The 27,571-nt window shown below is 39.5% G+C and overlaps 1 protein-coding gene and 1 long non-coding RNA gene across 9 annotated transcripts in view; both read left to right on the top strand.

The window, feature by feature from the left end:
* Window positions 1-27,571, top strand: part of Sugct (succinyl-CoA:glutarate-CoA transferase) — a 546,711-nt gene that overhangs the window by 344,903 nt on the left and 174,237 nt on the right. The window contains exon 13 of one of the 8 annotated variants that reach the window (XM_048339428.1): window positions 24,316-24,550. The exons of the other annotated variants lie outside the window; for them this stretch is intronic. Coding sequence (XP_048195385.1) covers window positions 24,316-24,408 — 93 coding nt within the window. The 3' untranslated portion in view covers window positions 24,409-24,550. Of the gene's footprint in view, window positions 1-24,315; window positions 24,551-27,571 lie in introns of those variants that run through there. 8 annotated transcript variants of the gene reach the window in all.
* Window positions 21,238-22,049, top strand: LOC125346685. The gene is made up of 2 exons (XR_007210007.1): window positions 21,238-21,586; window positions 21,621-22,049. It is a non-coding gene; the product is annotated as an uncharacterized LOC125346685 (long non-coding RNA).

The following is a 27,571-nucleotide window of genomic DNA, read 5'->3' as shown; positions in this document are numbered from 1 at the left end:
TTTGGTGAAGCTCCAAAAGCTAGGAAATGATGGGATAAGAGTACAAACTTTATTTCAGGGAACATATCATCCACGTGAAGGATATGTTGGACTTGTAACTGTGGGAAAGAGCAGAGGCAATTCTGAGGTAGCTGTTTGTCTGGGCCTTAGTTCTGTGTCCAGAAAGAAGAGCTGTAAGGAAAGGGTGTTCAGTAAACCTGGGCTGTGGTCCTCTTGCTCTTGTGTTCTCTGAAGATCTCAAGTGGCCCTTCATTCTGAATTGTGGGAGTTTAGGAATAACATATTTAACAGGATATATTTTATTTGATTCATAGTGGCTGTCTTGGCCAAGTCTAGATTTTTCCATTTGCATTTAAACGGACTCATGTAGTCAATAATGTTACAAAAAGGATATCTTTTATGGATTAAAAGCCAGATTTTTAAGAAGTCAGATGAAGTTCTGACTTTTTTCCTACCATGCTACCAAGCAAATGACTATAATGCCTTGCTTTATTTACTATCTTTCTTTAATGTTTTTTGGGGGAAATCCAAAAACATTTGCCTCTATTCCTCACTATTTTGAAGAAATTGTTCTTAAAGACTGGAATTATGTCTTTTAAAGGTGGATGAACCACATTTTAATGTCTAGCAGGATACCTTTGTCATATAGGGGCTCAATGAATACCCTTAGATGATCAAGGTTAGAATGAACTTGTAGAGAGCTCACCCCATCCTGGCTTTGAATAAGGTCATCTCCAAAGTTTCCGTCAGGTTTGAAGCTTTATGCTTTTATGCCATCTGAAATATCCATGAGATACTTGCTTTTGACTTTTTTAAAGAAGAACTTTGACTCTCATACTACTCAGATGTCCAGCAAAATTCCAACTGGTTAGATTATATGTTTTTTTTTTCTTATTCACTGATTTATTCCTTTGGGGAAAAAGATAAGAAAAGTAGTTAATAAGTCATCATTAATTGCATTTATAAAAATGTGCTAGTAGGATTAAAGAGTTAAATTTAAACATTGCAAAAGACTTAAATTAAAACATCTCAGAAATTTCACAATTTTCACACTTTGTCTATAAAGGTAATCTTAACATTGAAAGCCAATGATCCCATCCGTATTTCTCAGTGCTGAGTAATGACTATATTCTGTGCATTATTAGCTATTTAAAAATCTAAACAGTCAAGTGCAAGTGGCTCATGTCTCTAATCCTAGATACTCAGGAGGCTGAGATCTGAGGATTGTGGTTCAAAGCCAGCCCAAACAGGTAAGTCCAGGAGATTCTTATCTTCAATTAACCTCCAATTAGCAGCAAATGGAGCTGTGTCTCAAAGAGATAGAGCCATAGCTTTGAACATAAAGGTTCAAGGACAGTGCTCAAACCATGAGTTTAAGACCCAAGACTGGCACACACACACGCACACACACACACACAGAGACACACACACACACACACACACACACACACACAATCTAAATATACTTTAAAAAATTCTTTATTTTTTATTGTAAAGGGGATGTACAGAGGGGTTACAGTTACGTAAGTCAGATAAAGAGGATATTTCCTTTTGAATAATGTTACTCCTTCTCTTGCTCTCTCCCAATTTTTCTCTCCCATCCCCACCCATAAGTTGTGTTGTTCATTTTCCACATAGCGTTTAATGAGTACCACTGCTGGCATTTGTTCATCCTTTGTCCTACTATTTCTATGCCCCTCACTTCTAAATATACTTTTCTGCCTTCCATTGTTAAAAATTATATCATACTGTGTTCTTTTACTTTTATTCCACCAGATCCCAAATGATATTTTTATTGCCTTTTTTCTATATAACTGAGAAAAATATCTTTCCCTCAAAATAACCCTGCTCCTCCATGTTTGCAATGAAATTCCATTCCATTCTTTTTCTAAAAGACATTCTTCTTGATTTCCTGTTTTAATTTTGACAGATTTTTTTTTTAGACCTGTTACACAGCTAACATACTGAAAATTACTTTCGAGGGATTCTTGAGTTGTTTTCAACATTATATATCACTGATGTCTTTCTCTTTTGATTTCCCCATTTTTATTTTTCTTATACTTTGTGACATCTCTCCTTGGATGGCTTATAAACATCTAATTTTAAATTGATCTTCCTACTTTTAGTCTTCCCTAGCCACAGTCTTCTTCATCTTTATTAATGGCCACTCTATCTTTTCAGTTGCTCAGGTCATGAATCTTGAAACCATACTTGAAATTTATGCTCCACATCTATTACAACAAGAAATGCTGTAGTTCCACTGCCAAAATATTCCAGAATCTCACCAGCATATGCAGAGGAGAATGTACGATTGTATCAAAATTGTAAGTTGATAAAACGTTGTCATCGGTGCCAGACTGACTTACTTAAGAAGTGGCTCCCAGCATGTCTTGACTTATAATGCATGAGATTCCTAATCCACTCCCAAAGACCCCTGAAAACAAGTATCTAGAGAACTACAGGTCAATGGGAATCGTAAGAAGTAATTGTAAAAGGCATATTATCAGTTATTTGGCATCTTAGTTTATAAAAGACTTTATGTAACTATCTCATTCCATTATCACAATTTTGTTGCTATTTTTCACTGGTTTGCAGATGAGAATTGAAGACACAATACCAAATTATTTCATTTAACCTAGTTGATAGTGACGGAATCAAAATTTGAATGACTTTCCTGTTTCTATTATACTCTTTTTCATTTCACTTTTCTCTTCTCTAGGAGGCTAACTTGGTCTATTCCTTTGAACTTACAGGCAGAGGTTTCCAGAATCTGCCATCATGAGGCATGTTCTAGTGCTGAACACTCAAGCGTCTCTCCCATCCAGCCACCAATAACCAGCACAGCATTCTCTGCTGGTTAGGAAGGGCTTCCTGTATTGTCCTTCAGAGGTAGACATGTCTGTGTCTGGTAGAATCCATATATCAGAGAGAAAACTAGGCTTCTTTTTTATGTGTTTTTATTTTTATTTATTTTTGTTTTTGAGATGGTGTCTCACTATGTAGCACTGACTGGCCTGAAATTTGCAAGCCTCCTGCCTCAACATCTATGGTCCTGGTACTATACTCCAGAACTACCATGCCTGGCTTTAACTTAAAATGAGAGGCTTCTTACAACAACATTTTAATAGAGCTACATTATTAATCCTTTAGTATTTAATAGTTTTTATTGTTTCTAATTTAAAATAAGTCTAAGAATACTAAATAATGAAAGCTAAAGAAATTTCCTGTCAAATATTTGGAAACATATTCTTCATTTGATATTGACCAATGACATATATACATACATATGTATATAATTTTTCTTATTGCTTCCCCATTTTCTAAAGTACCTACAAATTATATTAATATTGAAGTATTTCTGACAATTTTATGATTTATTGCTTTTTCTTCCAATTTTTATTTATTAGTAGGAAATGAAATTTCCATCTGATTTACATGTTTTTCTTAGGATCTGATATTTTTTAATGGAACCGATTCGAAAATCTGACATAGAAATCAAATTTACTATACTGTAGTTTTATATCAGATATGAAGTAAGTCTTTTATTTCACAATGATCTATTTTTTATTTATTTACTTTAGCAAGGAAACATTTTAAATTCCTTTTCACAAATTCATTTGTGAAGCATACTACACTTATGATCTATGAGTGTCTTAGGATCATCTTTGAAAATGCAAGTTTGCTCTTCTTTGATTTTTTTTTTTTTTTTTTTTTTTGGCCAGTCCTGGGGCTTGGACTCAGGGCCTGAGCACTGTCCCTGGCTTCTTTTTGCTCAAGGCTAGCACTCTGCCACTTGAGCCACAGCGCCGCTTCTGGCCGTTTTCTGTATATGTGGTGCTGGGGAATCGAACCTAGGGCCTCATGTATCTGAGGCAGGCACTCTTGCCACTAGGCTATATCCCCAGCCCGTTTGCTCTTCTTTGACTCTCATGAGTAATCATGAGTTAGATAGGTATTTATGGACACCACTTGATCTACAGATTTAGTCAAAGAAGCTGAATATTTGAGTGTTTTAGAAAGAAACTAGTCAGAATCAAAGACATTTATAATGATTTTAACACAATATAGTGGAGAGAGAAAGAGAGAAGAGGAGGAGGAAGGGAGATTAGAAGAGGAAAGTAAACAAGAAAGAAGGAGCAGGGAAAGAGAAGGGGGGAAAGAAGAAAGAAAGAAGGAAGGTAGGAAAAATACACATTTAACTTCCTGGTCATATTAATATGAAAATATTAGAAATAGGGAGGAAGGAATGAAGGAATGAAAGAAGGAATAAAGGGAGGAAGGAAGGAAAGGAGGGAGGGAGGAAAGAAGGAAGGAAGGAAAGAAAGAAAAGTAGGCTGTTACAGTTAGGATTGGATATTTATATTTTTCTTTATTGGATTTAAACATAGTTTTGGAAGTGTAGTAGTAAGCTGCTAGGCTTCAGGTCAGAAGAGTGCTGATGTTTTCCCTGAGTATAGCCTTAGCATCCTTATAGTGAAGTTCCCTTGCTGACATTTCCAGTTTAGCTTTTCAAGATGTCTATGGACTTTACCCATTAAGAGAAGGATAATTTCACCTTTACTCAACTGGCAAAGATTAGGAAAAGACTATTCTTATGTGAATTAAGTCTTAATTAGCATATTATATATCTTTTATTTTTTTAACTAGTCCTGGGCCTTGAACTCAGGGCCTGGGTGCTATCCCTGAGCTTGTGTGTTCAAAGGTAGAACTCTACCACTTTGAACCACAGTCCCATTTCTGGCTTTTTTTTCCAGTAGTTAATTGAATTGGAGATAAGAGCCTCACAGACTTTCTTGCCTAGACTGTCTATGGACCCTGTCTAGCTAAAATTGCAGGAGTAAGCCCCTGGAGCTTGGCTGTGCATATCAATTTTTAATGTTCTTTTTAATCCAGCATCTATTTTTCGGTATGTATAATACATTCAACCAGTATGACAGTCAGAGTGAGGAATATGTTTTGTGTGGTTTGGCCTGTTTCCTTTTGTGACTTCTGGACCTAAGGGTAAAACAGTTCTTGAAGCAAATGCCAACTTATTAACCTGTGATTTTATTCATCCTATCATTACATGTGTGTTGATATATACATTGTGACATTACTATATTGTTTAGCTGCAGCAGGTTGAGGCTTAAATGGGAAGTGAGGAATTGGAGAAGCATAAGAAAGTCCACCATTACCAGCCCAGCAAACATGACAGAGGGGATTCTCATATGGAGTGCTCAGGGCTTACTCTTGTTTGTTATGTTAGCTTCTTCTGCCTTTCTTATTTTGTGATCAGTGGTAAAAATAAGCCAGTGTGGATTCTCTTAGACTAGAACTCCATTTCACTCCCTAGCCACCTTGAGACCCTTGGCTAAGGAGCAAAGACTCCAGGAGGCTGGGTTCAGCCTGCAGATCAGCCTTGAGGCTGATCAGAAGCAGGATTTGGAGTGAGGTTTCCCAATGTGAGTCAACTGAGGTCTGGTGAGAAAAAGGAAGGTGGACACTTGACAGCTGGAGGAGAAGGTAACAGGCCAGAGCAAATCAGGACTGCAGAATACAAAATCAAATGATGGACCTTTCTGGCTTAATGTGGACCATCTGGCTATCTTATCTTCAAACTAGTGATTATTCAAATATATTTTTCCCATACCATCTTATATTTACAATGACCATATGTCCTAGATTTCCTTGATTGGGCAAGATTTCAAATATTTGTTTTGTTAAGCCACTGATTGGAGAATATGATCACTTTTCTTAGCCCCCCCCCCAATCATGTGCATCCAAAAAAGAAGTCTTCATGTGAATAGCACTCTCAAGAAGCTATTCAAAACAGTGGTTTCAAGATCTAACTGTGCATCAGAACCAAACAAGACACTGGTTAAAATATTAACTCCTCATGTATCTGTTCCTCCCATGCTTCTAGCCCTAGACACAGAATCATCTGGATGTCAGGGATTTCCCATATCTGTATTTCTTCAAAGTATCTCACATGATCATGAGGCAGCCATGTATGCATGGCATTTTTGGGAAGTGGTGGACCAATCAATACCATCCACACCTTCATTCACAACCTCTTACAACATTGTCCATCCTTTGTGTTGTAAGCGAGTAAAATCTCCTGAAACTTTAGAGTTAAATTTGCCAGTAAGAGGTCTGCAAGCATTTCCCCATGAAAGGACCTTAGCATTCGTCAAGCTCTCAATGGAGATAATAGCAAGAAAAGTTGCAAACCCAAGGCATATAGGCCAAGGATACAAGAAGATGCCTAAAACTGCAAGGATTACTTTTTTTTTTAGCACTGTTTTATTATTACAGTGATGATGTACAGAGTGGTTACAGTGTTACAGTTTCATAGATCAGGTAAAGAACAGATTTCTTTTTGGACAGTATCACTCCTTCCCTCACTGTATCCCAGTCCCCTCCCATCCCCACATGCAAGTTGTATAGTTTACTTTCAACATAGTGTCTAGTGAATACCACTGTTGCATTTGTTCATTCTTTGTCCCTCCATTTATGTGCCCCCTTACCCTCCCAAAGACAGATAAACAAATAAGACAAAAAGAAAACAAACAACAATAATGTCAAAACAAAATTGAGAGACACATGGTAAAAAAAAAAGACAAACAACTACAAAAGCAATACTTGCAAAACTGTTTGGTGTAAGTGAACTGAACACCTCATGGGGGGAAAGGGAAAGGGGGAGGAGGGGGGTATGAGGGACAAGGTAACAAACAGTACAAGAAATGTATCCAATGCCTAACGTATGAAACTGTAACCCCTCTGTACATCAGTTTGATAATAAAAATTTGAAAAAACTTCTTATTTCCATTTCGTAGAGTTCATTTAAATAAATATTGTTTTATATGATCAGAGGCACTTACACAATTGCATATTTGTGTTCTTTCCCTAAGAGCATCCTCCTTTGGTGTACTGTGTGTGTCTAAAGTCCCATATAATTTATCATGTCCCCATGTATTTTAGATCTAGCTTCCACTTATGAGAGAAAAAAATGTACTGTTTGTCTCTCTGAGGTTGGCTTACTCACCTTACTTAAACTTAATATGATTTGTTCTATGTTCATCCATTTCCCTGTAAGTGATATAACGTTATTCTTTCTAATGGCTGTGTAAAATTCCACATTTTTTGATCCACTCATTTATTGTAGGGCATCTGGGCTGTTTCTATGAGTTGGCTATTGTGAATAGTGCAGCAAGGAGCATGGATATGCAAGTGTCTTTATGGTATCCTGGCTTGTGATGTTCTGTGTAGATGCCCAGGAGTGGTATGGCTGGGTCATAAGGAAGAGCCATGTTTAGTTTTGTGAGGAGCCACCAGACTACTGTCTGAATGGTTGCACTAGTTTGCATTCCCACTTGGAGTGCAATAAGGTGCCTTTTCCCCACACCCCTACGAACATTTGTTGTTGTTTGAATTCACAATTGCTGGCCACTTTAACTGGGATAAGGGCTATCTCAGAGTTGTTTTGATTTGCATTTCCTTTATGGCCAGGGATGTTGAGCATTTCCTCATGTGTTTCTTTGCCATTCTTACCTCTTCTTTTGAGAAGTCTCAACTCAGTTCCTTTGCCCATTTAGCAATTGGTTTATTAGCTTTGGGAGGAGTTCGTTTCTTCAGCTCCTTGTATATTTTGGATGTTAGGCCTTTGTTAGCTGTATTGCTGGTAAAGATCTAGTTTGCTGGTTGTCTTTCTGGTTTACTAATTATGTCCTATAATGTTATTTTGTTGATATTTTGTTGAATCCTATTTGTCGAGTCTCTTTTCTATTTGCTGTGGTCCTGGAACTCTTTTTAAAAAAGTTTCTGCCTATGCCTATGAGTTCTAGTGTTTGGAAGGAGATAATTATAAAATGACTGTGCGCATGATTCCTTTCCTTTCCTTCTTCCCTTTCCCCTTCCCTCTCCTTCATTCCCTCCTTTTCCTTTATTCCTTCCCTTCCTTTATCTTCCTTCCTTTCAACTCCTTTCCTCCCTCCATCTCCTTCCTTCCTTCCTTCCTTTCTTCCTTCCTTCCTTCCTTCCTTCCTTCCTTCCTTCCTTCCTTCCTTCCTTCTTTCCTTCATCATTTCAGAACAAATCACTTATTTAATAATAGTTTCTAAGTTTAAAGAAACAACACACACACACACACACACACACACACACACACACACACACACACACACCATACCATGCATTTCCTATTAAATATTCTTGGCTGACCAAATTGAAAATATTTGCCTGGAAAAAAGTAATTTACCTAAGAACAAGTCATCAGTGGCTGTGTGTGTGTGTGTGTGTGCATGTGTGTGTGTGTGTGTTTATGTGGTGTTTCAAACACTGAGGGTTGTCCTTAAGGAAGATCTGAGCTTCCCAGGAGGGCCTCCCATACCTACTCTGTTCTCCTCTTCCCCTCATGTGCTCTCCCAAGCAGGTTCTGGGTGTGTGATGGGGAAACCTTCACTGCCTTACCTTGGAGTTAATATTCTCCAGCTGCCGTGCCTCAGCTTGCAGGCACCTTTTTCCTGACAAACACTTGTGGTTTAGGAAGCCAAGCAACTGATTAGAAACTTCAGGGCTGTGAGTTCTAACTCTGGGTCTGCTCTGACACAGCGTGTGACCTTGGGCAATTCATTTGATCTTTGTCCAAACTCTCTGATGCTTGATAACAGGATTTTCTAAATTCTGCCTGCCAACAAAGGCATATGGAACCACTCCTTGGTTCTACGAGGGGAGGCTACACTTCATTATCCTTCCATCTTTTAACTCTCTGTGCTTGTCCATCTTCCCATAGCGGGCTCTCCATAGTCTAACTCTGGCTCCTTTTCCAAAGAAACAGCTTTTTTTTTTTTTTTTTCCAATCCAAAAATGCACGGGGAGTCTTACTATATTTCAGACCTCCCCCAAATTCCAGACCTTGTCCCTAAATGTTTTCCCCACAATATGAATTACCCAGGCTGCTTTGGAGCAGTGCTGGATCTCCCAGGGCTACTGTAAACACAAGCGAGAAGCTTCCCTTTCATTTTCTTCCGCTGTATTCTATAAAGTATAACTTATTGTTTTATGAGCCCCCACAAATCATTTTTATACTCTCTCTTTACTTTTTAACATATCCTTTTATAGAAAATGATTAAGTTAATTCATTTTATTAAAAGCAATACAATTCCAAGATCTTTTTAAAAAGAAAATATGTACTTTTTCTGGTTTTAGTCTTTGACAAAAGATCTTATACTTGGATAATATTTGCCTTACAAGTTTTGTGAACACACACACATACACACACATACACACCATTATAAAATATAGAATGTTGATGGGTAGCCACAGGTACACAGTGGTTCTAAAACTGTGATAAATTGATAGACTCCTATCACAGGTAGACTGGCTCAGAGGGTTAGAAGATGTGAATGGAGGAAACAAACAGATAGTACTCTGCCTCCCACTTCTTGCCTCATCCTTTGTCTCCTAAGAGCGTGCTTGCGCGTGTGTGTGCACACAGACACACACACACACACACACTGAGCAAATATTTTTTAATCTGTTTTCTTATTGGATTTCCAAATAATGTTTCATTTGAAGTATATATAAGATCATGCTTTGAATTTATTTCCTCTTAAAACTTTACTTATCAGAATGCATTCTTGTCTTTTTCCCTCTTTCCTGATCTGGAAATGCTAATGGAACTCAGATGTGAGCCGAGATCACCCTTGTCTCTGAGGTTGAACTGTCCTTTGAGATCTAAATGAGATTGTCTCAATCTACCATTTCCTATCTCCTAGAAAGAAATGTGTGGATCTTGTTCCCATGGGAGGTTCTTCCTGATGCACTCTTGACTTCCTGCCTCTTCCCTCCCCGCCTGCCTGTCTCCCATCTCATGTGACTGACATGAGGAATTGGTGCAACTCCTCCACCCCTGCCTCACTCCCATAAGGAACTGTTCCCTAATGAATGAACTCTGGCCAGGCAATGGGAGAGAGTTCGGATCTGAGGGAAGCCATGGAGTCAGATATTAGGCATCCTTGTTGGTGAAAATCTTTAAGACTCTGTCCATGATCGCATTTCTCTCTGTGTCACCAGTTCTAGGCCCTCTCTTTCATCCTCTCCTTCTCCTTCTCTTCCTGCTTTTCCTTCTCCTCCTCCTCTTCCTTTTCTTCCTTCCCTCCTCTTCCCTTCCTCCACCCTCTTTTCCTCCCCTCTTCTTACTCCTCTTCTCTTCCTTGTCTTTCTAGTCCCTTTAGTCCTCATTGTTGCCATTGTTCAATTCAAAGTTCCTCTCTGTTTCTCCAGCCAGGCATTATTTGCTGCCCCTTCTCACATGTAGCCCCCTCTACTCCCAGAGCCTTACCTTTGCTGCACCAGTCAATGTAGTGTGGTACTTTTGTAAACAACATTGTAGTGTAAGTGGTAGCAAATGTTGTTAAGGATGAGGGAGGGAGGTGCCTTTATACACTATTGCTGAGAATGAAAGTTAGTGCATTTATTATAGAATTTACTTATAAATCTAACATCAAACCATACCACTGTTGGGCACTTATTAAAGAATGTAAGTCAAGACACAATAGAGACACCCAAACCGTCAAATTTTTGCAGTACCATTCACAATAGCTGGACCATGGAATCAGCCTAGATGCCGTTCCATGGATGAAGAAAATGTGGTACATGGGGCTGGGAATATGGCCTAGTGGCAAGAGTGCTTGCCTCGTATACATGAAGCCCTGGGTTCGATTCCCCAGCACCACATATATAGAAAATGGCCACAAGTGGCGCTGTGGCTCAAGCAGCAGAGTAGCCTTGAGCAAAAAGAAGACAGAGACAGTGCTCAGGCCCTGAGTCCAAGCCCAGGACTGGCAAAAAAAAAAAAAAGAAAAAAAAAGATGTGGTACATAGTTACAATGGACTATTATTTAACCAGAAAGAAGAAAGCAGTTGTGACATTTCAGAAAAATAATAGAGTGGAGATCATCATGTTAAAACAAAATAGCCCCAGAATCTCCCATGTGGAATCTAGACACACACACACACACACACACACACACACACACACACACGGAGAAAGAGGTGATATATATCTAGATATTATGTGTCTATATCTATAAATCCATCATACGAGCAAACATGTGCACACACATAGGGGGAAGAGAGAGAAGGAAAGAGAATGAATGATGGAGAGTGAATAGTATCAAAATGTGTTGTGTCTATGTATGAAGATGGCACTAGGAAACCCACTGAAAGCTGTTGAAAAATAAGGGAGGAGCAGGACAGGTAAAGAGAGCAATAGAGAGAATGAACCAATCAATGGCCAAGATATGCACTTGTGAAATACCACTGTGTAACCTCTTCATACAATTAAATAAGAAAACTAATGAGTTTTTGAACTTCATTAGCAAAGCATAGACCTGCTGGAGAGATATAGCCAGTCTAATCAGTGGACTCAACCAGAAGCTACCCCCAAACTCTTGCTGAAACAGTCAGCATTGGTGTGAAGAGTAGGTAGCAATTAACATTAATGGTGACAGAATCATTTATTAAGAAGTTGCTCAACATCAGGCACTGTGCTAAGCAGATCAAATTTCTTAGGTAATTAAAATTTTCACACTCTGTAAAAAATGCACTTGTATTTTTTCTTACTTAATGAAGTAGATTAAGACTTACCCAAAGTCTCTTCAGTTGGAAGCACAGCCTGTAATGAGCCTGACATTCACCCTCCTTCCCTTAATTCCTTACTGTGGACAACAGGATGTTCCTCTCCTTAAATATTCCCACCCAACTCTAGTTCCATTGGGCCCCTGGGAAGTTCTGCCTACTCTCTGCCATCTCTCTGCCTCCTAAGAGACTTCCATAGCATGTGAGGGGTACAACCCTTTTAAATTCTCTTCGGGGAATACATGATGGTTTGTTTTCCAGCATACAGGCAAGAATGAAACATCCAGAGCAAACATTCTTTCCTTCTCCTTTTTCTCATTAATGATAATGAGGGAAGTCTTGGGGAAGGGGCCCTTGGGTTCAGGCACACGTGGGCCTAAGCCCTAGCTCTAGATTTTAGTGTGTTTCCTAGGGAAAACTGCATCTCCCCTAGAAATCTCCACTGCTATATACAATGCAGAGTAATACCTCCTTCCCTAGCATTGTGCCTGCTGCACAGAAAACACACAATGAATCATTTGTTTCTCAGATTTTTAGCATCAGCATATTGATTCAATATCCATTCAAAATATTCAACAGTTTCAACATTTCAATGGAAAGGAAAGTAATATGAAAAAAGTTCTATTTTCCCACTTTTCTTTATTTTATATGCATTTTCCTTACAAAAAATAAAAAAGAGGTTATTTCAAAGTACCGTCACCAGAGATATAGTCCCTCATTCTTACATGATCTCTCCTTTTGGTGAAGAAAGACATGTAGATACAGAAGCCAAGGTAGATTGAAGACTCATGACCTGAAATGCCCCCACTAGGGCCACAGCCCAGCCCAGCAATGTGTGCATGTCTTGAAGGAACTGAGAATGTCATCTCCTCCCTCACATTGGAATATGAGCTCTTGTTCAGAGCAGCAGTTTACTGAACACTAGACCTAGGCTGCTCATGTTATCAGCACTTAAGCTGTTGAGTAAATTTGTGTCTAAATTGATTGTAAAGACAAGAAGCATAGTGGGTGCTTAGAACATTTATCACCAATCCAGCAATTTCATCCATGTCTCCTCTGAATAAACATAAACACAAAATGTCTCTCTGTGCTTATCTAAAACCACTGGCTGGGCAGATAGGGTTCAACCAGCAGCAGAATGTGTCATTTAATTTCTCCTTCAACTACAGGTTCCTGTAAGGTAGACAAGGACATCAGACCCTTTGGCCAGGTGAGGGCACCCTTCAGGTTTCCAATCATCCTCCATAGAGACGTTCTCCCAATAGCAAATCAACTTCTTTCTTCCCAACATCAATAACTCCAAGACAAGAGGAACCATGAATCTGAGGTTCTTTCATCTTCCTACTTTCACACTTGAAATTATTTCTGAAAGTGAAAATCAGTTAAAGCTTTGAAAGTTCTCCTGGGTTTCAGCATCCTCCTTGGATCCCAAACCTTGATGGCCATCATGTCCATCACCATGATGAATTCCTAGATCACACCCACTGTGAGCGCTGCTTGGGTCATCTTGGGATGGCAGGAGGGCATCTCGACATCTCAGAGTTTCCTTTAGGATTTCAGTAAAGATAGTGCTCAATCTTTCAAGCACTGTAACTCTATTATAACAGTGAGTACATGCAAATACCTGCATCAGCTCCTTCTCTACCAATGGCATATCTCAAACCCTCCACCCTTCTGCATCTTATGCAAATGCAGATCATGCTATTTTTTTTCTGGAAAATAACAAAAATTGTTGGGTCCTGAGTGCAAGATGCAGGTGGAACAATGGTAAAATCAAAGATAGCCATTAAGGAGGGAGCTCAAGCAAGCTCTAATTTGTGTGGGCAGCCATTGGTCCCTCATTCTGGGCCACATTTTCTTCTTGCCATTGGTGAGAATCTAGTGTAGCTGAAGTTATCATAGAGAAATCAGGGGATTAAGAACCTCAACACTGTAGGAGGAGCTGAAACAGAAAGCCGACCTTCGGGAGGCAACCGAGAGACCCCAGAAATGTTCTTTTTCTGTGTTCAGGGAAGCTGCCAAGACTTGAATAGGATGAAGATGCTCAGGAAGATACAGCTATCTGCTGTGGCTGCAGTTCTTTCTCTCTGCTTCCCTCAGGAAAGTTCCCATCCAATCTCTGATAGGAAGTATGATATTCCCCTCTCTTTTTCTCTGCATGTGGTGCTCCATGATAAATCAATAATTCATGGAAATTCATGTGACTGGTAAAACCTCTTTCCTGAAACCCTAGTTACAATGGTGTTTGGGAATTATTTCCCCCATTTTTAAAAACTTTATAGTGCTTTTGGAGACTACAGTAGATGGTGAGCCAATGTGTTCTTCATATCTGCTAATTCCTTTGCAGTTTGAATGTTTGAATAAGCAATCTTTTATGTAGACATACATGTAACATGTGTTTCATTAATACAAATGATTATGAAACAATATACATACTGAAATGATTTGGGAGTATCATAATGATTAGTTGAAAGTCCAATTTCCAAATTGCCATGATAATTTCCTGAGCTCTCACACTGTATTTGAAATCATAATAAGCTTTTTATGTTTTAACTTCATATTGCATTTTCAGAAATGTTATGGCTTACAGTTCATTTTCAACTCTATAATTCATATGTAATATTTATAATTTATGAGATAGATATCACCAATACAGGAACTTTCCCAAGATTCATAGCTGTTAAGTGGTTTATAGTCAGGAACTGAATCTAGGACTCAAACATCATTCCCCCAAATTATTATTCTAACTTCAGTGCTAAGTATTTTATTTTTATTTAATATTAGATAGTATAATTTTTTTCTTTCTTCATCTCTTTCTACCTTTTAGCTATGTGTGTGAGAGGGACAGAGAGAGACAGAAATAGAGTGAAATATAGAGAGAAAGGTACAGAAGAAAGATGCTGTGTTCCTGAGGGTAGCTAGAATTCACACGAATGACCTTTGAGGATGGCCTTAAAAGTTCAATATGATGTTTCTAAGTAGACAAGAGACAGGAGAACTTTCAAGTTCCAGCTATAAAAATAAAGTTTGAAGACCTTGCTGTACTATGGGGCAGGCATCTGATAGAAGGAGGGAACTAATAGCAAAGACTATGGAAGAAGAATGCATTGCCTGAGTCTGTTAATATCTTAGTCATGAATCAAGTTATTCTATTTGATGAAGAGCTAGAAGAATGTCATTCCTCACAATTTGTGACCAGAGTTAAATCTTTCCCCATCTGTCAGGTTGTATATCATGAAATACCCATTTTGTAAATCTGGATTATATATTCTATGCTTGGGCAATAATATTATTTATAAAACTTGAGGGGAACACAAGAGTTTCAGTTCATAAGATCAACTGCATTTTGTGAACTGTGGAATTAGAATGGGAAGCTTGAGAAAAAAATCTTTATGTTTTTCAGGCTAATTTCAGGGTAAAAACACACACACACTCTGGGAGAAGTAGGTTTCACAGGGGAGCCTGCCCGTGTTCCCCCGACCTCTGACTTCTAACTTCCTCATTCTGAACTGTTGGTGTGGGACATTCCTTACCTCTTCCTCCAGCCAGACCACAGCTTGCTAGTCTTTCTTCATTCTTCTTTCTTCTTCCTTATTCCAACCACGGCTGTTCCATTGGTGGATCTTCTTTTATCCCACCCTGGTGTCCTCGAGTATCAGCTCCCGATCTTCACATCTGGAAGACAGAAGCCTCTTGTCCTGCTCCATGTTGGAAATGAAGACGTAAATCCTTGCCTTCCTCCTCTGCTTCTTCTTCAGTCAATATTACCAAATACTTACTATCTGCCCATAGCTTCCCAACAGTATCTGTGAACTGATATATGATTTCAGATGGAAGAGTAGCAACAAAACAAAGTAGAAACTACAGTGATTAGAAATTCTCTTTGTAATACCAGTTGTAGTAAAAAAAGATTCAGCAGGGGGTCAGTTGGAATATTAGATCCTAGGTGTTGTCTGTTGATCGTGTTTCCCTGTTTTCTCTTCACAATTGGAGTGCTCTTATGACAGCAAGAAAAATCAGGGGAGGAAAGGCACAAAATAACTCCTCCAAAAAATCCACAGGGTGCCAAGAACTTTCTCAGTCCTCATAATAGAAATCCAAGATGTGTTCTATCCCCAAGCAGATTTTAGTTTAATAGACAATTTTACAACAAATACTCTGATACAACAAGTATTTGGTAGTGTTGTTGCTGTTATTTGTACTGGTACTGCTTGGATTTTTCAAGAAGTGCTTTGGGGTAAATAGTGGCTTACTTGTGATGAATTTTATAAGAATTACTCATGACTTCAGATAATTTGCCACAATGAAGCTATGATGCTTTTGATGCAAGAGAACTTTGGGAACGTGTGATGGAGATAAAATGGTCATGACTGGGTGAAGGAGAGGGAATGATGGATTGTTTCAGATATGCTTTTTCTCACAACATTTGGTGAAGTCCCTGTGTGTCCCATAACATGCTATGCTGCCTATGAGCAGCTTCAATTTCATCTGTTACTACTACTTGGTGTGTGTCTGTCTTCTTGGCTAATTTAAAATGTGAAAAAGACCACATCTCCACATTTAATCATTACCTTTCCAGAGTTGTGCTCAGCATGGACTCTATATTAACTGAACGCTGGCAAAGAAATAGAACAGGGAGTTATGTTAGCCATGTATGTAACTACACAGAGCCTAGTATATTTATTGGTGAGCTCAGTATGTGTGGCTCAAGTTGTAAAATGCTAACCTGAGCACAAAAACTCAGGGACAGTGCCCAGGACCTAAGTTCAAGCCCCAGGACCAGCACAGAAAGGAAGGAAGGAAGGAAGGAAGGAAGGAAGGAAGGAAGGAAGGAAGGAAGGAAGGAAGGAAGGAAGGAAGGAAGGAAGGAAATGAAAAAGAATATAACTCAGAGGAAAGACCCCAGCATCCCCAACCAGATAAAGCCAGCTTCAGATTCCAGTTCTACTTACAGACAAGTATTTACCTATAAGACATCTAATCTGAGCCAGTCACATTGATTACTTGGGTTTTCTACTTCTTTACTTTTAAAATGAAAGTAACCATGTATGCTTTCTAATAATGTTGTAATAAGTACAGACTGGCTATAAAGGACTTCCAGGTGGTTTCTAGCTCTTAGTAGGTACTTTATATGCTTTTGTAATAACAGTGTGGCTTTTGTGGTTACAAGGCCCGATGAGATGTGAGATGAGAAAGCTTGGAAGAATCTGCATTACTGTGTTTGAGTGCCTTTGTGCAAATGTGTAAACTGTCATTAGGATACTTGCTAGGAACTTCTCACTGCAGAAAGAGACCATGATGGTTCCGCCTTCCTAATGAACTCTTCCAACTTCTGGTGGCTGCCTTTCCCTATTAAACCCAGCAAGTCAGAAAAATCAAACAATGAATCCTCAAAAGCTAAAATTAACTATCGGAAGTGAAATAAATATTTACATATGGCTTCCATAAGCCTGATATATGTTTAGACCTTTAGTATGGTTTGATTTGTGGATCCTATCACCTTAAAATGTAGACTTCTTAGCAGCTGGGAACCTTGTATTATGCTCTATTATGTCTAATGACTGTCAGTATTCACCAATAAATACACTAGGCTCCATGTAGATACATTCATGGCTAATTCAGCAAGCATTCTAAAAGCAATACACACACACACACACACACACACACACACATACACACTCTTTTACTTGGCTGCTATATAAGTAGACTCAAAGACTCTGCTACAGATGTCTGTGAGGCTATCTATAAAAAGTGCAGGTGTTCAGCATTAGCAAATAGTTCTTATTATATGGATCAACTTTTGGCAGCTAGTAATGATGTTTCCTGAGATTGAAAAATGATTTTCTACCTTAAACAGTGGTTTCATATTACTGGAATGCTGAATTTAAAAAAAAGAATAAAAAAAAGAAAAGAGAAAAAAAACACCCCACAAAATTCTTCTCATCAAGTAGTACTGAAACTGTTTTTGTTAGTTGTATACATTTCATGATTTGTATATTTTAGAGTAGAATGTAAGTCTTTCTTTTAACTGTTGTGGTTAAGCCTTGGTCCTTTGCCAGAGGAAGCAGACTATGAAGAATTAGGAAGCGTAAAGCATCCTGGGGTCTGTTCTTGGTAAAGGGGACTTGGGCCTGGCTGGGCGCCAATAAAGGACCTGGGGCCAGTGATGCTTTCAAGGATTTACAAATATTTGGGCATTTTTGTGTTCAACTATTGAAGACTTGGTTTATGTCATCAGATATTGGCAAATGCCTCTTATGCCCATTTGTATGGAGTTCAAATGCCATTTGTAATAAAACTCTTGTCCTAAGTCTTGTTCTGACACTCTCAAGTGGGCAGAATTTAAGCATCTTGTTTAAAATGACTCATGGAAAGCAGAGAATGCCTTCTGTCAGCATAGCCTACATTTCCTATAGACTAACCCATTGCTAAGAGAGCTGATGAGATATTTGGCTTGTTAAACTCACTGTTACTGATTTTGGTACCCTGGGTATTGTATATATGTTTGTTTGAACTAGGGAAGGGAAGGAGAACATTAAAATGGAGAGACAAAGGGTAAAAGGCCAACCAATGCAACAGCAATACTTAAAAAACTATATGCTGTAATCCAACTGTACAACTTATGGGGGAGGGAGGGGTTTGGGGGGAAGGAGGGAGAACAATGAGAGAGGAAGTAACATGTTTGATAAGAAATGTACTCACTGCCTCACATATGAAACTGTAACCCCTCTGTACATCACTTTGACAAAAATAAATAAAAAATAGATTAAAAACACAAGACTGAAAACTGAAAGTACAAGGAGATAGTTTCCTGTTTTGGAACACTATAGAAAAAAATAAAACAAACCCATGAAGTTTATTTGCAGTAGGTTAAAGAAATTTGCATTTATTATTTGGATTCCTTATTGCTTGCTTAGGAGTTTGCTGAGCCAACAAGATAAACTAGTTCAGCTAAACACATAAATGACAGGAGAATTTTCTGAGTAAAGTGGGGTTGGAGAACTATAATTGAATCCAACCTCAGCAGGCTGGTTGTGTTAACTAATTTTCCATACTTGAGCACTCCATCACTGCCTCTTTGGAATCCCTACAAAGCAGGTAAGCCTTGCTACCAAGCAAAGCAAACAAACCGATGTCAGCTCTGAGCTAAGCTGTCCTTTTGCAGACTTGAGTTACAGCCTGTGGCAGGAAAACTCAGCACTGTCGCATGTGTAAAGGTTTACGCCTTCATCATTCTAAATCCCTTCCCTGTACTTCAGGTCTTCTCAGCAGAGTGCGTTTCAGGGTTTTGTTCAACACATGAAAGGCTCAATTTCAAAGGATCAGGGTTTTCACATCCATGTCAGTATCACAGATTGAAATGTGAAGCGGGTATGAGGCTGCATACTTCCTTTAAACCTGAGCCAGTCATGCTGCAAAATGTTAGGGGAGGACCTCTTTCATCTCACCCTTTAAAGAGAGGTTTGTTGATGGAACCCAATTTCCAGTCTGTGGAGGACACTGTGTAATGCAGTGCCTCGATGATAAGCCCATCACTCCTGTTTGATGTTTGGGTTTTCTCCCTTCCCTGTTTTTCCCTCCACTTTGGTGTGGAGAGTAAGTTTGATAATAGTGATATTCTGACTTACCAATGTGGGATGACAAGAATTCCATTGAAACTCATCAGGTAGCTTAGCTTGAAACGATGCACTTTTGCAGTTATTATAGTGTGGATATAATTATGAATGAAATTATAGAAATAAATATGCTTTTGTAGGCTGTGTGTGTGTATGCATGTGTTCGCGTGCTGGTACTGGGGCTTGAACTCAGGTCCTTGAGCTCTCATTTGACTTTTTTTTTTTTTTACTCAGGGTTGGTCCTCTACCACTTGAGCCCTACCTCCACTTCCAGCTTTTTGGTAGTTAACTAGAGATGAGAATTGCATGGACTTTTCTGCCTACATTGGCATTGAATATGATCCTTAGATCTCAGCCTCCTGAGTAGCAATGTTTACACGTGAGCCTCTGGTACCTGTCCCTGTATGCTTTTGAGTATGTTTATTAGGAAGAATAAGTATGTTTACTATGAAGATAATGAAGATACTAAATGCTGGTTCTTGCCATTTCTGTGACCTCTGGAAGTAGGGAAAGATGTTCTGTATTCCCCAGGTACTGTTCTCTGCATGGGAGTATGCCATGGTGTGTGTGGGCATAAATTATGGTGGTACAATTGAGGAGGGGAGAGGAGGGAATTAATGTTAGCAGGAGGAAGGATATGAGATAAAGTGTGTGACATGCTATTTGGTACTTGGTAGAAGACACATAAGAGAATAGAAGGCTATATTGTGTTTTTATTGGTCCCTATGCTATGAGGCAGATCTATTATGAATAAGACCCACAGCCTGTTGTTTGGTATTAATACTGCAATTGTCCAAATCATTTGGAACCAGGCCTGTGAAATACATACTGAAGTCCATAACAGTGCCAATACATGGCCATGTGTGATTTATGGAAACATATGATTTAATGTTTTCATTTCATCTAATTTCATATGGCTCAATTCTGTACAGCCAAATTGGTCTTATTCTTTGTGTGTAGAAACATCTTTCGGTATCTCCTTTTTCATGGAAGCTCAGTGCAAGAGGGCAGTAGATTCTCATGAGTATCTGCCTGTTGGTTTTTTTAAAAATAATTTTTATTATCAAACTGATGTACAGAGAGGTTACAGTTTCATACGTTAGGCATTGGATACATTTCTTGTACTGTTTGTTACCTTGTCCCTCATACCCCCCTCCCCCCTCCCCCTTACCCTTTCCCCCCCTGAGGTGTTCAGTTCACTTACACCAAACAGTTTTGCAAGTATTGCTATTGTAGTTTTGTCTTTTTTTACCCTGTGTCTCTCAATTTTGGTATTCCCTTTCAATTTCCTAGTTCCAATACCAGTATACACGGTTTCCAATATACTCAGATAAGATTACAGAGATAGTGTAGGTACAACCACAGAAAGGTGATACAGGAACATCATCAATAGTAGAAGCTACAGATACACATGGGACGTTGAAAGTAGTTACAACTGTGATGTAACAATTGTTTCCATAACATGGAGTTCATTTCACTTAGCATCATCTTATGTGTTCATAAGAGTATAGCTATTGGGCCTTGTGATGCTCTGCTATGACTTGCCTAAACCTGTACTAATTATTCCCAATAAGGGAGGCCATAGAGTCCATGTTTCTTTGGGTCTGGCTCACTTCACTTAGTATAATTTTTTCCAAGTCCTTCCATTTTCTTACAAATGGGACAAAGTCATTCTTTCTGATAGAGGCATAAAATTCCATTGTGTATATGTACCACATTTTCCTGATCCATTCGTCTACTGAGGGGCATCTGGGTTGGTTCCAGATTTTCACTATGACAAATTGTGGTGCGATGAACATTGTTGTGCTGGTGGCATTACTGTGATTTTGTTTGTGGTCTTTTGGATAGATACCCAAAAGTGGGGCTGCTGGGTCATAGGGGAGTTCTATATTGAGCCTTCTGAGGAATCTCCATACTGCTTGCCAGAGTGGCTGAACCAGTTTACATTCCCACCAACAATGAAGTAGGGTTCCCTTTTGAACACATCCCCTCCATCGGTTCTTTCTGGAAAAGAGAAATAACAACAAAAAGATGTAGAATTCAAATTATGATTCTGAATGTGAGCTTGGAAGCTACATTTGTCCCCCATTTCTTTCCTTTCTATTGAATCATGCATGCCCTTCATAAACTTGTTTACCCTCTGCAATGATCAGAAGCAGTGGCCACACCAATGAAGAATATGTTCACAGCCTGGCATGGTTGCAGGCCTGCAGTCCCAGTGCTCCTCTAGGCTAAGGCAGCAGAACCATGAGCCCCAGACCAGTCTGGGCTATGGAACCCGAGGTCAGATTGGGTCCCAATGAGGCCCAGTCCTAAGACAACAGAAAGGATCCTCATAGTCCTTTCCTGAGGTGCTTTTCATTGTGAATACCCTGGGCACTGCAGCCCTATAACACGGCAGTCACTGGAGGCTCCACGGGGAATAAAGAGAGCTGGAAAAGAAGCAAGGCCGTGTTTAATACAGATCCTTTTGAAGTATGTGGAAATTCCACTGATTTCAAACAACTATGGAGGTGAGGTGGATCTTGATGGATCCTAGAGACCCTATCTCCCCCATCAGCTCAGCTTCACAAGGTGAAAATCCTGAAAATTCCCTGGTGAACATCTTGCAATTCATCGAGGCTATTTCAGAGCATTACTGCCACTTCAGGGAGAAGCCCTGGGTCTCCTCCGAGTAGCCTTTGGGCATGCAGAAATCCTCTCTAGGCTTTCCGCATCCCTTATCTTTCCCTCCTTTCCAACCACAGTAACTGCTCTTCTTGGTGTTTTTTATTTGGAGGAAGAGCCAAAGAGCTAAAACAAAACAAAATAAAAACGTTTTGGAAATGACTGGATCAAAAGATGTGTAGGACAGCTCTTAACTCATTGAGGAATTAGAACTATTCCCCCATAAATATAAAAATGTACAATCTGATGGTATATGCCAGTATAATTCAAGGAGAATAATTTTCTTCCTTTCTAGGCATCCCTACTGAGGCCCATAAAATAGAAACATCTGTCTTTCTGGATGTACTTGGAAGAGGGAAACCTTCACCCTTCCTGCCAGCCTCCTCCCACAGGAAAGGGGGCATATCTGGTTGCTGATGGGGACAGTCATGGGAGGGGTGCAGCCCCGCCAGGGTGTTTCTGTCAGCCCTGCTTGCCTATAGTTGAAATGTATTCCTCTCAAGAGCTATGGAGAGAGCAGGGCTTGATTATGACCTCAGGCACTAGACACATTGCTTGATCCTGCTATACTAGCAATGATGATCTACTGATCCTATCTCATTCCCACATCGACTTCCCAAGTTATAGGAGTGGCATTCATGAAAGGAAATTCCTTGAAGAAAACTCTAGCAAGCAGAGTGTTGATTCCTTGGCAATTTGTTCTTAAATTTCCCATTATAAAGAACACCCCATCTTCCCCACCAGTCCTGACTTTTCTGACATTACCACCCCCCCACCCCTTCAGCCTATGTTCTTCTCTCCTGACTCTTTCTTGTGTCTGGGCATGCCACAGCCAGCACATATTGGACTAGCTGCCTTGCTGAATTAGTCATGCTTATTTCACTCATGATACCTGTTCTGTGTCTTAGCCCCTTGTTTTTCTTCATGGTGTACTTTCATCTTAATTCAAAGTCCAATGAACTCCTCTAGAGGTGTCTGTGTCACACACATACACACTTCTATAGATACATCTATCTCTGTCTATACTTATATATAGTGCATATATAGAGATTGATCTATATGTATATCAATCTATATACATTATATATAGATCAATCTATATACTCTGTCTGTCTGTCTACCTACCTATCTGTCTGTCTATCTACTAAATAGGATTACAGGCATGAGCCACTAGTGCTTGGTTTGTTTAGGGCTTCAAATCAGTAAGTTATAGGAGGGCAGGTGCAATTTTGTTCAACATGGAATGCAAGGTCTTGTACTCAATAAGTACCTGTTGAGTGCACAAATCATTTGACCCAGTCCTCTGTACGTTAGTGCTGCTGGCACAGAAATTGGGCACCCACACTTGCAGCAGTCAGTGCAGATCACCTAGCCCTCTGAGACGGAACCTAGAACACACTGCTCAGGTGTCCACAGTGATAGACTGGATACACCTAAGAGGGAACAGACTTCTATAGCTGACAACTTATGAAGCAAGACAAGGTCAGGTTAGAACAGATACTGTCAGGGTCCTTAGTACTCTTTCTGTTTCACAGTGATTGGACAGAAGGCTGAAAATCTATGATGTGGAATCATTATGAGGTCAAGGCATCTGGAGGGTATCAAGTAATTTTTCAGACTTACCTGTGTGACAAGGAGGGGAGGGACAGATATGACTACCCAAGTCCCAGGCAGGCCACACTAGAACCTGTGCACCTTGTATGTCATTCAGTCACCATGATGCATTTCAGCAAATGTACGCCTTTAGAATATGCACATGGGACATTCAAAGGGAGCATCTTCATTCACTGCCATCACCACTACTGCTATCAGACATTACAATTCAAATGTTGATTTAGTTGAACCTGTGAGAAAAACTCTTACTCAGGTAATGTTCTGAAGCAGGCCCTAAGTACATGTGAAGAGCCAGAGATACATAGAGTTAAATCACTTGCCCACATTTTTTATAGAAATGTAACAGTAGGGCTGAGAATGTGGCTTAGAGGTAGAGTGCTTGCCTAGCATGCATGAAGCCATTCCATGGCTTCCATTCCATGCATGGATTCCATTCCTTAGCACCACATAAACAGAAAAAGCTGGAAGTGGTGCTGTGGCTCAAGTGGTAGAGTGCTAACCTTGAGCAAAAAAGAAGCCAGGGACAGTGCTCAGCCTTGAGGTCAAGCCCATGGACTGGCAAAAAAAAAAAAAGAAAGGAAGGAAGGAGGGAAGGAAGGAATGTAACAGTAGATATGTAAGTTTATATATAAAGTGGTAGCTTCTATCATATTGGTAGCATTGATTAAATCACTTCAAAAAGCATAGCAACATATTATAAACACAAAACTAATAATGAAAATATGTTTTAACATGCAATTGTGACACATCACTCAAAGGTAGGATCAAGAGAATTGTAGTTTGACCTCTAAATCTATAGCCAGCTCCATGCTGTCATCTCAACTGCATGGGAGATGAGGTCCAGAGGATCATGGGTCCAGGTCAGTGGGCAAAAATAATTAGTGAGACATAAAAACAGTAGTGGGTACCTACCTATCAAGTGTGAAGCTCTCAACTCAACTTCAGCACCTCAAAAAACACAGATTATATTTAACTTTCATAAAACAAAGACAATGAAAGTCTAAAAATGATAGGATAGCAAATAGAATGGCAGAAAACTGTGAAAATGAAAATAAAATTTACTCTAATCCTACCAATCATTGTTAAGCAATAATGATACTTCAGTACACTTCTTTTTTTGTTTTTTTTTTTTTTTTTTGGCCAGTCCTGGGCCTTGGACTCAGGGCCTGAGCACTGTCCCTGGCTTCTTCCCGCTCAAGGCTAGCACTCTGCCACTTGAGCCACAGCGCCGCTTCTGGCCGTTTTCTGTATATGTGGTGCTGGGGAATCGAACCTAGGGCCTCGGGTATACCGAGGCAGGCACTCTTGCCACTAGGCTATATCCCCAGCCCTTCAGTACACTTCTACTAACACTTTTAATGAGTATGAGAAGTTATTGTGTCTTTTTATGTATTTGCTTATATTTTGATGTACTTATTTTATGTCATGCCACTCTTTTTATATAGTTTCCATTATTCTACAATCTGTTTTGTTACGTTTTGGATATCTGATCCTATGGAAGCATGCTAATTTATTATTTCTTCATTTTTTTTCAAATTTAAATTGTTTCTAGTTTATTTTAGGTATGTCTTTTGTTGTGAGTTGAATTGTGTCCCCTGAGAAGATATGTAGAAATTCTAGCCCCTGGTATCTATAAAGGAGATTTCCTTTGGAAGTAGTGTCTGAAAGTGTAATTGAACTAAGTGGAGGTTGTACTACAGATGATAGTCCTTACATTGTGCATCTTTGCTTTCGATGGGGAGATTGAAATACTGTCCAAATTTACTAAATAACATTGGCAGAGATACCAAAATGATCTCTGCCACTAAATAACCCTAAATAAATTGTGTATGATTAAGTTATGATAGTCTACATTAATTGTATCTTACAGATTATTTTTTTTATATTTTACGTTGGTATTAAGTATAGATGGATTGATTGATCGGATGACTAATTTCTAAGTCTGTCAGTCTATAGTCAGAGTACTTGGTAAGATAATTGGTAAAATACATTTGTGATATCCCTCACTTCAAGGTCAAGGCTAATTTTCAGTCATTAAAAATAATCATGGGCTGGGAATGTGGCTTAGTGGTAGAGTGCTTGCCTAGCATGCATGAAGCCCTGGGTTCCATTCCTCAGCACCACATACACAGCAAAAGCCAGAAGTGGCACTTTGGCTCAAGTGGTAGAGTGCTAGCCTTGAGTACAGAGCGGGTAGAGCCCAGGCCCTGAGTTCAAGCCCCAGGACTGGTATAAAAATAATCATGTGGTAATAATTTCAGAATACTGAGAGACCCAGAAAATAGTAAGAATCCCTCAATCTATTTACTCCTCATTCAGAATTAATGTGTTAGTATTAGTAATTTGCCATTGCTTAAGAAATGATTCCAAAAGATACAGCTTAAAATGACAAACATTTACTATCTCACTTTTGTATGTGCCTGGAGACTGAGTAGGCTGAGTTGAGAACCTCTGGCTCAAGGCAAGCCTGCCTGGGCTGGGCTGTGGCCTCACTTAAAGCTTCTGTGGGGAAGTCAGCAGGACTCAATCCTGCATAAGGTGTTCAACTGAGAGCCTCAGGTACAAACAGGCCCTTCAATGGAGGCTTCTCTCAGTGTCTTTTTTTTTTTTTTTTTTGGCCAGTCCTGGGCCTTGGACTCAGGGCCTAAGCACTGTCCCTGGCTTCTTCCCGCTCAAGGCTAGCACTCTGCCACTTGAGCCACAGCGCCGCTTCTGGCCGTTTTCTGTATATGTGGTGCTGGGGAATCGAACCTAGGGCCTCGTGTATCCGAGGCAGGCACTCTTGCCACTAGGCTATATCCCCAGCCCTCTCAGTGTCTTGATATGTAGACTTTTCTGTGAGGACAGAACATGGCAAGGTAAGCTGTCAGGGTGAGGGGAGAATGAGAGTGTACAAGATGGAAGGCAGTCTTTTAAACTTCATATTGGGCATGATGTTCTGTTCCCTTTGCTGTATTCTACTCACTAGAGATAAATTTAATCCATACTCAAGAAAGTGTATTCCAGGGAGAAGAGCCACGAAGGCTACCCTAATAGTTGTCTACCACATGTTAGACATAACTCTCTGCTCATGGATGACATTTTTTTTTTTTTTTGGCCAGTCCTGGGGCTTGGACTCAGGGCCTGAGCACTGTTCCTGGCTTCTCTATGCTCAAGGCTAGCACTCTGCCACTTGAGCCACAGCGCCACTTCTGGCCATTTTCTGTATATGTGGTGCTGGGGAATTGAACCCAGGGCCTCATGCATATGAGGCAAGCACTCTTGCCACTAGGCCATATCCCCAGCCCATGGATGACATTTTAAAAATCATACTTCAGAGCAGGTGTGAATCACCCGAGGCCATGAGGAAGAAGCTGACCTGAGGGTGTGGGCCGTCACTGGTTACAAGCTTCTAGTGAGAATTGTTTAACCTTCTCACACAATTTCAGGCAAAAATGGTGGGCGGTGAGCACTCATTTCTGCAATAAATCAGGTCTTCATCCATTGTTATTGTTATATAAGTTAAAAATATATTGCCAGAAAGGATCAAAATTTGTTGTTTTGCATTCCTGTTTGGTTTTCTTTTACTTACTGTTAGATCTTAGAAATGTTATCAATATGTACCTAAATTTGCTTTTTTTTCACTGTGCTGTTTTGAACCATTGGATCTGCTTATATCAGTCTTTGTTTATTTCAAGGAAAGTTTTCCCTCTGGTATCTGTAATTATTTCTACTTTTTTTCATTTCATTCTTTTCTTTAGAAACATTGTTTAGCCTCAAGTTGGTTTTCTGTGTTTTGCCATCTGTCATTTCCTTCATCCTTCTTAGCTACTTTTATTTGTATGTGAAGAAACCATTTATAACTATCATTGATTTGAATTTTTGCATCATTCTTTCCTACCTTCAGTGCACATTTGTAGAATTTGAATTCTAAAAATGTGATTCTTTATTCCTTGTAATTTTAACTTTTAGTATCTTTTAAGCTGTTCTTTCATTAAAGAGTATTTGTTCTAGCATGGTGTCAGTAGTTTGCCTATAATTCTAGCTACTCAAGGTGGCTGAGACCTGAAGCATCA

Source organism: Perognathus longimembris, chromosome 2, assembly GCF_023159225.1.
Source record: "Perognathus longimembris pacificus isolate PPM17 chromosome 2, ASM2315922v1, whole genome shotgun sequence".
NCBI lineage: Eukaryota > Metazoa > Chordata > Mammalia > Rodentia > Heteromyidae > Perognathus > Perognathus longimembris.
The sequence above is the reverse complement of the archived record's forward strand: the minus strand, read 5'-3'. Positions and strand labels throughout refer to the sequence as shown.